The 12,427-nt window shown below is 49.3% G+C and overlaps 1 protein-coding gene across 2 annotated transcripts in view; it reads left to right on the top strand.

Annotated features, from left to right (window-relative positions):
- Positions 1–12,427, top strand: part of ZFHX3 (zinc finger homeobox 3) — a 174,288-nt gene that overhangs the window by 157,446 nt on the left and 4,415 nt on the right. For both annotated transcript variants that reach the window (XM_055818473.1, XM_055818472.1), the window contains exons 8-9: positions 914–1,016; positions 2,259–7,694. In XM_055818473.1, coding sequence (XP_055674448.1) covers positions 914–1,016; positions 2,259–7,694 — 5,539 coding nt within the window. The remainder of the gene's footprint in view (positions 1–913; positions 1,017–2,258; positions 7,695–12,427) is intronic.

Below are 12,427 nucleotides of genomic sequence, written 5' to 3'. Positions count from 1 at the left end.
GCTCTGGGGAGAAGGGCTGTGAGGCAGCTTTTCAGCTGGTGTGTGAGACTGGCTCTGGACATTCAAAAAGGGTGTTTGTTGTCCTGCACTTGATGCCAGCCACCTGCAAACTGGTAGCGAGGTTGTCTGTATTTTCTCTGTGTGACCGGATACACCCAAAGAAACAGTTTTCCCAAAAAAAGATGAGCATATGTGTTTGACTCTTTGAAAGAGCGTCTGTAGTTGAAGCATGCAAGCTCTCCAGCTCTTGAAAAATGTTGTTGTTTTGGCACTGCGCTGGTCATGATCATGCAGGTTCTAGACAAACACTTGCAGAGAGGCGAAGGGAACACTTTAGAGCAAGGAAAGGGTTAGCAAAAGCTTTTCATTTTGCAGGCAATTTGCTGTCTTTTTAGTCTTATTCATCCTTTCCTTTGTCACCTCGCTCCTTATTTGTACTTTTCTTTCTCATGCCCCTCCTTTTCCTGCATCGATACACTTTGAAAACAGTGCTGCAATGCTCCCTAGTTCAAGATTACAGTGTACTTTACGAGGTATGATTTAATTAGGGGCCTTATTATGTTTTCAGCAGCTTAAGGTGGGCCTTTCAACTTATCTACCTAATTGGTTGCACAAGAAGTTTCACAGCCCATGACAAAACATTGTCAGTGATCAAAGTCTGAATTCTACATAAAGGAAAAATATTAATAATAAGATTATTCTTCAAGTGTGCACTGCTAATTATGTCCAGAATGTAACTGTAGAAACACTTTTGACTGATGAGAGCTTTGTCTAATAAATATGAGTCTTCAGTGAGCTATGAAAAGTGACGCCTCTGACTTTACAATACTGGTGTCTAATTTTGTCACTGAAGATGTTTAAAATATTTTCCTGTGTTTTCCTACTCCCCACATCCTTTCCTCCTTGTCTCCAGGTGACAACACCTGAGGTGATGATGCCCAGCAGCATGTTTCTTCCGGCAGCCGCTCCAGAGAAAGACGGGAACTCTGCCGCAGAGGAGCTGGGGAAGCAGCCTGGTGAGTGCGGGTCAATGAGGTCCACAGGTCCCACCGCTCCCCCAGTCCCATCACCTGGTCAGGGACTGTGTCTGGGGACATCTCTGTCCAGGTCACTTCCACATGCCCAGCTGTCCCCTGAGAAACACAGTCAGGTGGTGCCCAGCAGGGCCGTCTCCCTTCATCTGTGCCACGAACGGGCTGGTGACCTGGGTGTCCCCATGGCAGGGCAGAGCGAGGTGGCTCAGAGCTGAGGAGCAGAGCTTACTGCCATGGCAAGTCACCTGGAAATGGTGTTGAATCCTTGCAGAGGAAGAAGACAAGATGTGAGCAGTGAAAAGCACAGGTGGTGGAGGGCTGAGGGCCCAAATCTCCTCAGCCTTTTTCTTTGCCATGCTGTGTTATGAAGGCATGACTGTAAAGCCGTGACTGTTTAGTCTTGGCTTTGTCATGTGATAGGGGGGCATCCCAAGAACATCGTTCTGCGTGGGCAGAAGTGTCTGATCGCAAACTTGGCTTGGAAGTCGTGCTGGTCTTCCTTCTGTGCCCTGCTGGAAGGTCTGTAAGGAATGTGGGAATTAAGACAGCAGTTTTTTCCTTCCAGGCAGACGGCCCCAAGGCAGTGGTGCTGGTGGGGCAGCACTGGCACAGTCAGGGTAGCTAGAGCTGCTCTGGCCATGGCGATCCCTTTTTTGGTCTCTACCCGTATCACAACATCTTTTCCAGCAGGGTAGTGCTCAGTGGCCCTGGAGAAGTGGGAGTGCACTGAGTGTTTGTTCCTTCTTCTCCCATCTTCCCTCAAACAGCACCCTTTGAGCTGCTGCCAGCAGGGCCTGAATTTCATTCCTGTTGTTTCTAGCTTTGATAGGACCAGGACTCAAATACTACGTTCAAATTGATGAACCTTGTTATAGGAAAATAGGCAGGACATCAAAGAAGAGCATCACAGACAGGTAGTTGAGTGGCCTTCACTTAAAAGGAAGAATTAAAGGTGGCAAATGCACTAAGGGAACGTGTGTGTGTGAATAGTTTCCAGATATTCAAAGTGGGCAAGAAAGTAAAGTATATAGGTTTATGCAATGGGCCACGATGAGGGTAATGGGCTGGTATTAAATTAGATGAATGAAGATAGAGGAGAAGCGTTAGAAATACCTATCATCTTGCAGAGAAAAAACACAGACGTACTAGAGACAAAAAGAGGATGTTGATCTGCCCTTGTGTGCTGGTGTAATTTTCAGGTTTGCTCTAATTTTGTTTTCACAGAGATCTCTGAGGACTCGGGAAAGAGTCTTTTGCCATCGGAGAACACAGAGCACAGCGGAGATCCTAAGCCCGTTCCGGCCGATCAGAGCTCTGCCAGGGAGGACTCCAGCTTCCTCTGCTGGAAGAAGGGCTGCAACCAGGTGTTCAAGAGCTCAGCGGCCCTGCAGACACACTTCAATGAAGTTCACGCAAAGCGGCCTCAACTGCCGGTGTCTGATCGCCACGTCTACAAGTACCGTTGCAACCAGTGCAGCCTGGCATTCAAAACCATTGAGAAGCTGCAGCTCCATTCCCAGTACCACGTCATCCGGGCGGCCACGATGTGCTGCCTCTGCCAGCGCAGCTTCCGAACCTTCCAGGCCCTGAAGAAGCACCTGGAAACCAGCCATCTGGAGCTGAGTGAGGCCGACATTCAGCAGCTGTATGGTGGCCTCTTGGTCAACGGAGACCTTCTCGCTATGGGTGATCCTTCACTTTCAGAAGACCACACTATAATAGTTGAGGAAGATAAGGAGGAGGAGAGCGACCTGGAAGATAAGCAGAGCCCAACAGGTAGCGATTCGGGGTCAGTGCAAGAGGACTCTGGCTCAGAACCGAAGAGGGCCTTACCCTTCAGGAAGGGCCCGAACTTCACTATGGAGAAATTTCTAGATCCGTCTCGCCCTTACAAGTGCACGGTCTGCAAGGAGTCTTTTACGCAAAAGAACATTCTCCTGGTCCATTACAATTCAGTTTCTCATCTGCATAAACTGAAAAGAGCCCTCCAAGAGTCTGCTACTGGGCAGCCCGAACCTACCAGCAGCCCAGACAACAAACCTTTTAAGTGCAACACCTGCAACGTGGCCTACAGTCAGAGCTCAACCTTGGAGATCCACATGAGGTCTGTCCTGCACCAAACCAAAGCTCGTGCTGCCAAGCTGGAGGCGGCTGGGGGCAGCAGCAGCAGTAACGGTGCTGGCAACAGCAACAGCAGCAGTCTCTCTTTGGGCTCATCCACACCAAGTCCAGTGAGCACTAGCAACAGTAATACTTTCACAACCACCAACACAAGTAATTCGGGCACAACTCCCATTCCTAGCCTGCTCAACCAGGTATCCAGCGACACTGTGGGAATTCCCCCCTTAGGTAACCCCGTAAGCACTAATATCGCCTCCCCTTCAGAGCCCAAAGAGGTAAACCGGAAGAAGCTGGCAGACATGATTGCATCCAGGCAGCAGCAGCAGCAGCAGCAGCAAGCTCAGACCCTGGCACAGGCACAGGCCCAAGTCCAGGCCCATCTGCAACAAGAACTGCAGCAGCAAGCTGCTCTCCTGCAGTCTCAGCTGTTCAACCCAGCACTTTTGCCACACTTTCCGATGACCACTGAAACCCTTCTGCAGCTTCAACAGCAGCAGCATCTTTTATTTCCTTTCTACATCCCCAGTGCCGAGTTCCAACTCAATCCAGAAGTTAGTCTGCCTGTCACCAGTGGTGCACTGACATTGACTGGTACAGGTCCAAGTTTGCTGGAGGACCTGAAGGCTCAAGTTCAGCTCCCTCAACAGAGCCATCCACAGCTCTTACAGCAGCAGCAAGGTCAGCTGTCCTTGTCACAACCCCACTCCGTCCTTATACAGCAGAGCCAGCACTCTGAGAAGAAGAATAAATCCGTAGTGAAGGAGAAAGAAAAAGAAACCTCCCGGGAAAGGGAAAGTGCAGAGAGGGGAGACAATAATGGAGCATCTAAGGAGACTCTGCCAGATAACTTGAAGCCCAAAGAGAAGAAGGACTTTGTACCAGGCAGTAGTACGGAGCCTTCCTTGCTGCCTCCACGTATTGCCTCTGATGCAAGAGGGAACGCCACAAAAGCCTTGCTGGAAAACTTTGGCTTCGAGCTTGTCATTCAGTATAACGAGAACAAGCAGAAGGTGCAAAAGAAAAATGGGAAGACAGAACAAGGTGAGAACTTGGAAAAGCTCGAGTGTGATACATGCGGCAAGTTCTTTTCAAACATTCTCATCCTGAAGAGCCACCAAGAGCATGTTCACCAACATTACTTTCCCTTTAAGCAGTTAGAGAGATTTGCCAAACAATACAGAGAACACTATGACAAACTGTACCCACTAAGGCCTCAGACTCCAGAGCCACCACCCCCACCTCCGCCACCCCCACCTCCGCTCCCTCCAGCACCTCCTCAGCCGGCTTCTACTCCTACCATTCCTACTTCTGCCCCACCAATTACCTCTCCTACAATCGCACCAGCCCAGCCGTCTGTGCCACTCACCCAGCTCTCCATGCCGATGGAGCTGCCCATCTTTTCACCACTTATGATGCAAACCATGCCACTACAAACACTACCTGCGCAGCTGCCACCCCAGCTGGGTCCTGTAGACCCTCTGCCTGCCGACTTGGCCCAGTTGTACCAGCATCAGCTCAACCCTAGCCTTCTCCAGCAGCAGCAGAACAAGAGGCCACGGACACGGATCACCGACGACCAGCTCAGAGTGCTTCGGCAGTATTTTGATATTAACAATTCCCCAAGTGAGGAGCAGATCAAAGAGATGGCGGACAAATCTGGATTGCCCCAGAAAGTGATCAAGCACTGGTTCAGAAACACTCTTTTCAAAGAACGCCAGCGCAACAAGGATTCCCCATACAACTTCAGTAATCCTCCAATTACCAGCCTGGAAGAACTGAAGATAGACTCACGGCCTCCTTCTCCAGAACCTCAAAAGCAGGAATACTGGGGAAGCAAGCGATCCTCCCGGACACGCTTTACTGACTACCAACTCAGAGTCCTGCAGGATTTCTTTGATGCCAATGCTTATCCAAAGGATGATGAATTTGAGCAGCTTTCTAACTTGCTGAACCTCCCAACGCGTGTTATAGTGGTGTGGTTCCAGAATGCCCGTCAAAAAGCTAGGAAAAACTATGAGAATCAGGGAGAAGGCAAGGACGGGGAACGACGGGAGCTTACAAATGACAGGTATATTAGAACAAGCAACTTGAACTACCAATGCAAAAAGTGCAGTCTAGTCTTTCAGCGCATTTTTGATCTCATTAAACATCAGAAAAAGCTTTGTTACAAAGATGAGGATGAGGATGGACAGGATGATAGCCAGAATGAAGACTCTATGGATGCAATGGAGCTCTTGACTCCAACCAGTTCCTCCTGCAGCACACCAATGCCCTCGCAAGCTTACAGCACACCTACATCTTCAGCCAATGCAACCTCCTCAGCTTTTCTGCAGCTCACAGCAGAGGCAGATGATTCCTCCACCTATAGTTCTAAAGTAGAAGCTACAGATGAGAAACCAAAGCAGTCTGAACCTCCAAGTACACAGCAAAACCAAACTCAAGAGAAGCAAATGCAACCAAAGCAAGAGTCTCAGCAGCAACAGGACCAAGGAGAACAAAAGACAAGTTCAGCACACCAAAAGATTTCACAGTTATCCTCCCCCTCTTCATTGCAACAGCCGCCTCCCCCTCCTCAGCCCCCTCAGTGCTCCTTGTCACAGTCAAGCCCAAGTCCATCGCAGCTGTCACATCTTTCCCTCAAACCCATTCACACATCCACCCCTCAACAGCTGGCAAACCTACCTCCTCAGCTAATCCCATACCAGTGTGACCAGTGTAAGCTGGCATTTCCTTCCTTTGAGCATTGGCAGGAGCATCAGCAGCTTCATTTCCTGAGTGCACAGAACCAGTTTATCCACCCCCCGTTCCTGGACAGAACGCTGGATATGCCATTCATGCTTTTTGATCCCAGTAATCCCCTACTGGCGAGCCAGCTGCTGTCTGGAACGTTACCACAGATTCCAGCAAGCTCAGCCACTTCACCCTCAACTCCAACATCCACAATGAACACACTGAAGAGGAAGCTGGAGGAAAAGGCCAGTGCAAGCCCTGGGGAAAATGACAGTGGGACTGGAGGAGAAGAACCGCAAAGGGATAAACGTCTAAGGACAACCATTACCCCAGAGCAGCTGGAAATTCTTTATCAGAAATACTTGCTCGACTCCAACCCAACACGGAAAATGTTGGATCACATTGCACATGAAGTGGGCTTGAAGAAACGTGTGGTGCAAGTTTGGTTTCAGAACACCCGTGCACGGGAAAGGAAGGGGCAGTTCAGAGCTGTAGGGCCTGCCCAAGCCCATAGACGGTGTCCCTTCTGCCGAGCTCTCTTTAAAGCGAAGACAGCTCTTGAAGCTCATATCCGATCCCGTCACTGGCACGAGGCCAAGAGAGCCGGATACAACTTGACGTTGTCTGCTATGCTCTTAGATTGTGATGGGGGACTCCAGATGAAGGGAGACATCTTTGATGGAGCAAGCTTTTCCCACATGCCACCAACTAGCAGCGATGGGCAGAGTGTTCCTCTTTCGCCAGTGAACAAGAGCATGGAACTGTCACCTCGAACTCTGCTGAGTCCATCCTCCATCAAGGTGGAAGGAATAGAAGACTTTGAGAGTCCCTCCATGTCCTCGGTCAATCTGAGCTTTGACCAAACAAAGCTGGACAACGATGACTGCTCGTCTGTCAACACTGCAATCACAGACACTACAACAGGAGATGAAGGGAATGCAGACAACGATAGTGCAACAGGGATTGCAACCGAAACCAAATCAGCATCGGGACCCAGCGAAGGTCTGACAAAAGCTGCCATGATAGCAATGTCTGAATATGAAGATCGGCTGTCTTCTGGCCTGGTCAGCCCAGCTCCCAGCTTCTACAGCAAAGAGTACGACAATGAAGGTACTGTGGACTATAGTGAAACATCCAGCCTTGCAGACCCCTGCTCACCCAGCCCTGGTGCAAGTGGTTCAGCCAGCAAGTCTGGAGAGAGCGGGGATCGACCCGGACAGAAACGCTTTCGCACTCAGATGACTAATCTCCAGCTAAAAGTTCTTAAGTCGTGCTTTAATGACTACAGGACACCTACCATGCTGGAGTGTGAGGTCCTGGGCAATGACATTGGACTGCCAAAGAGAGTTGTTCAGGTCTGGTTCCAGAATGCTAGGGCAAAGGAGAAGAAGTCCAAACTCAGCATGGCCAAGCATTTTGGCATAAACCAAACAAGTTACGAGGGACCCAAAACAGAGTGCACTTTGTGTGGCATCAAGTACAGTGCTCGACTGTCTGTACGTGACCATATCTTCTCTCAACAGCATATCTCCAAAGTTAAAGAAACCATTGGAAGCCAGTTGGATAAGGAAAAGGAGTATTTTGACCCAGCTACTGTACGTCAGTTGATGGCTCAGCAGGAGCTGGACCGGATCAAAAAAGCCAATGAGGTTCTTGGTCTGGCAGCTCAACAGCAGGGCATGTTTGATAACACCCCCCTGCAAGCTCTTAACCTTCCTGCTGCATACCCAGCACTACAGGGCATCCCTCCAGTCTTGCTCCCAGGCCTCAACAGCCCATCCTTACCAGGCTTCACTCCATCCAACACAGGTGGGTACAGATATTATCACACTGCTTAGAGGCACAGCTTAACTTGATGCATCTTTAGCCCAAGCAGGTGTTTCCTTCAGAATGACTAATAACAGGATACCCAGCCCCTTAGTTGAGTATATTTGTTTGACAGCAAATAAGCAATAGGTATGTTATCTTTAATTCCTGAACTCAGATTTTCTAGCAAAGTCTGAAATACAGCAAGGTCTAGACATGCTGTGTATCTCTGTTTCATTAGCACAGACTAAAATTTCCAAAGCACCTTCCGGAAAACGGTAAATAAAGGATTTATCAAACAGAACAGGAGTAGGACTAACATGCTGAATTTGTTGTTCATTATACCTTTCCTGTTGTTACAAATTCCATTTACGTAGTGCCATCCCAAGTTTTAAATAACTCTGAACCATTTCTAGGGAAAAGTGTGATGTGCCTGGTAGCACTGGTGACAGACACCTGGAGCATCTTTACGTAACACCCTTACGGTGACCTCCAGGACAAATCCCAAGGCACCTGTGGATTGGGTTTTGAGTAATGGCTGGACACAACCTGAAAGTACCTGCTCAACAAACAACAGTGTAGTTATGGGACAGATCTACTTGGTATTTGAATAGGATTTTTCTTAACAATACTACATAAAAATGAAATTTGGGATAGCCCTTTGGGTGGCCTAATCCCAGATATTGGAATTTGGTCTTTGAGGATGCTCCTTTCTCTTGTACCTGGTGGACAGATGGAAAGTATGAGATGTGTAGCAAAAAATGACAGTGGACAGTACTGCTCAGTAGACTAGCAGTGACACAGAAAACTTGATCCAAAGGCTTCATTTCACCCCTGCTACATCCATGACACCCCAGAGACCTGCCTGTATCTTGAGTTGCCACTCTTGACAGAGCAATTGATGTTCTCTAGACTTGCTTTCACTTGGCAGACCTCTCTGTTTACTGCTGATGATCCCTCTTGAAGCTGACTTTCACCAGGGCCGCTCTGCATTTCCGGAGATATCCCAGGAACCAATTCCAGTGTCTTGTCTTGGCAACAGGCTGAGTCTGTCCTGGGCTGGAAAGCCTGTGACACTGTAACGCCTGGTATGGTTACACCGTACACCTTTGTTTTCTACACAGCAGCAATACAGGTCTACCACTGTTAAGACAGTGTCCAGAACAGTTAACTTTCTCTTATTGTAGTGAACTGATTGGCTAATGATGAGTTATAATCCATGATGTGAAGCCTAAATAAGATCTGAGTATCTACCTGTCTTCTGACTGGAGTGCTATCAGTCTCCAAGAAGGCTTTCTGCTTTTATTCAGCAGGCTGACTCTGAGGTTCCTTTTTCAACAGATTGAAAAACTGGGTGCAGATGCTGCCAGGTAACATGGTTGTGTCACGTTAATAAAATTGTCATCATCTTTTGTTATCCAGGAGGTAAATCTTCAGATAAGCAAATCAAAGCCTTAGACAAAAGGATAGTAGCTGGTGTGAGCAGCTCTGTGTAACTTGACCAACTCATAGGACATTCACAGGGGGAACTGGCTGCGAGCTGCGAGCTGTAAGTCACATCACTAGCACCCGAAGTTTGTGTGTAGTTGCAGTGGCATTGGGTGTAGCACCCTGAAGAGAGCACTAGAGACCCTTGACTCAAAATAGGCATCGCTCTTTCCCCATGGAAGTGGCTGTGTTCACCTTTTTCTCCGTTAATGCTCGTCTCTGAAAAATGAAAAAAAGTTAAATCTCCCTGTATTTGTTGGGTTCTGGCCTTTCCAAAAATTACACACTTTCTTAGAGTCAAGATCCTTTTTCCCATGAAAGCAGCAGAGAAGATTACCTTGTAGCATGGTTGCTGATGTCTGTGTCAGAAGGTCCTATCAGAGCAGAGAAGATCAGTTTTTTGGGGATCTGGAAGAGCTTTCTGCTGGGAGCTAGGGCCTCCACAAGGCTTTTTTTGTGTAGTTACAGGACTCTTCCCATGACCCCCAAAGCGAAAGTAAAATCATTCTTAACTATAGCTGTAGTATAGGTCATCATAATTAAACCATTTTAAAACAGGTGCTGTTAGAATTTATTCTGCTCAGGACTATTGTCCGTTCCTGCTTCTTGAATCTAGTCCTAGCTACGTGCCTGAAGGGGGGGTGTGTGCCAGGGCTTTTTCATGTGATACTTCTGTTCTTACTGAAGATCTCGTTTCAGATCAGAGGCCAGAACCAAGCCAAGAGGATCTCTTTGGCAAATTACATTGTCAGCCTACCACAGATAGCTCTGTGCTGTTTACTTGGTACCCCAAATTTACAACAACATCTAAATTTTTATTTTTTTTTTTTACTTCAAAGACCAGTATGTGTCCTGGGGAGATGGGGCTACGTACTATGAATGTTAAAAGCGATCAGGGACTGCCTAGGCAGGACTAAGCTATTCAGAAAGTCAAACAGACAATTTGTGGCCTTTAGATAAAGCTCCAAAGGTCAGGCCATCTCAGCTCAAAGCCTGTCGAAGCAGATAAGGCTGTGCATCCAGGAATGTTATGAATTAGCTGCTGCTCCTGCGCTTGAACCTCTCGGGGACTGTTCAGCTAGGGAGCACAGTTTCAATGGCATCTATCCATAATATACCCTTATCTGAAATCTATAAGGCCGCTGCATGGAGGTCCACTTCATACCTTCACAGATCACTACTGTTTCCATACCACATCAGGAGCAGATGCAGGTTTCAGAAGGGCTTTGCACCAGCCATTGCTGTATTCTGCCGGCTCTGGCCGCCCTCCCACGGGGCTCCTTCCAGGCTGGCCTCTGCAGAGCCACAGTGGCTTTGTCTCCTGCCCTTTGCTGGGAAGACCAGCACCGGGTGCAGGGTGCCAGTATCAGCGGATGAATGCAGCACTGCAGGCAAATGAGCTGTTCATCGCAGGATGCGGTGCGGCCAGCTTTTGGTGAGTGCTCCACTCACCTTGGCTACCTGCTGCTACTCAGAGCATGGAGCTGCAGGAAGGCAGTTCCTGTGCCGTATGTTCACAAGTGTGGATTCCTTCTGGGCTATGCCAGCTTTACAGGGCATGGTGAAGTGATAGGCTCTTGTGATACAACTGTACAGGCAGCAGCCAGGGCCGTGGTGTCCAAAAGCCCGAGGAGCATGTGTCTGCACAGAACTTGTATGTTGTGCTCCCTCCCACAGCCTCTGCCCCTGGTCCTGCCATCTCCTCTGGTCCAGGACCCAGGATTCGGGTGCCTGCTAGCAGCAGGGATGAGATGGTTGAGGGTGCCCACACTTGTTCCTCAGAATTGATTTTGATGATTTGAGACCTCACCAGGATCCGTGGGGCAGCTGCAGCTCAGAGCTGTTGGCCCCAGCCCGTCTTTACATTGCCTTCACAACGCAGAGGACCCCACGGCAGCTGGATTTACCTGCCAGGAGTCACCACCTGCCCTATGCACAGCGGGTCCCTGCAGGCGTGCTTCCCCTTGGAAAACACTTTAAGCTGCCACCATGCCCCAAGCCACCGCCGAAAAGGAGCAGTTTCTCCTCTCCTCTCCCACTGGGTATTTCACGGAAGAGGGACAACCTAAAATAGGAGTTACCGTGCCCCTGCGTCCATTCCTAGTCCTGCAGTCGTTCATCCTCAGACTGCCTTTGAGCACTTACCGTCGCAGCTGTAAGGGCTCGCGCTTTGCTGCTGACAGGTTGGACTTGTTGGCTGGTTTTGCAGCAGGGGTGGGTGCTGCAGCAGGTTCCCGGCTCCAGAGCCTCGGAGCGTATGGGGCTGCACCGGCAGAACGGTAGAGGTTTGTTTCATTTTTATTTTCCCCAAATGTCACTGAGGGACTTCCCAAGCAAAATGTTCCTTTTTAGGAGCACGTTTGCCAACTGCAGTGGACATGATTAATGGATGTGACTCTACGAGCCACACTCCTCTTGCCCCAAGCTGCTGTCAGCTGTGAGAAGAGAAATCGGCACCAGGGGACTGTGTTGTTACTGGCTATTCCTGCTGTTGGGAAGATGGGCAGACTTCACATTCCACCATTAATCCATCTCCTTTGTAGAGGAAGCATCACGATGCTTTTAATTCCACCCAAAACATGACGTTCATGCCTAGGGGAGATGTCTGAATACCATGTAAACTCTGAAATTGCTCAGAAGCTGTGTACCCAAAGCCTCATGTTGGAAGGAAGGAAGGAAGGGGTTGCATCAGAGATTTGTGAGCATCAGCCTAATAAGGACAAAATAGCTTAGATTTAGCCTGTTCAGTCCTCTTCAGTTGCCATCAGCAGGGCTTTCTGATCTGTGGAGATTTTAATGAGATTGACAGTATCTAGCATTACGGCTGTTTGCTTAGCCCTTTCCTTCTGCCGGAGTCCTTCGACCAAAGGACCAGTCAGTGCAGATGTGGGAGAGGTGCCTGTCCCTGACATCAGCTGGTGATCATTCAGGAATTTCAGAGGAGTCAGTAAAACAGCAGCTGTGCAGAGCATCCCAGTTGGACGGTGGGTACCGTGTTTGGTGCTGTCAGGCAGTGTGGCCAAGCGGCCGTGGGTGGTGGGACCTGACGAGGCACGTCCCCGTGGCACACGGGGCCCTGGGGAGCAGGGCGGTTGTCCCAGAGGAAGCAGGAGCAGTGGATGGGCTCTCCCACCCGCGCTGCTGCAGTGCGTGAGCACGGCCCAGGTGTTGCCTCGTGCAGAGGAGACAGCGGCTCGGGGGCAGTTGTGGGGTGGCCTGGGGTCACCCTACCCGGTGCTTTCTTGCCT

The sequence above is a fragment of the Falco peregrinus genome, chromosome 14 (genome assembly GCF_023634155.1).
Source record: "Falco peregrinus isolate bFalPer1 chromosome 14, bFalPer1.pri, whole genome shotgun sequence".
Classification (NCBI taxonomy): Eukaryota; Metazoa; Chordata; class Aves; order Falconiformes; family Falconidae; genus Falco; species Falco peregrinus.
Note: the sequence above shows the minus strand (reverse complement) of the source record. Positions and strands in the feature narration are given on the sequence as shown.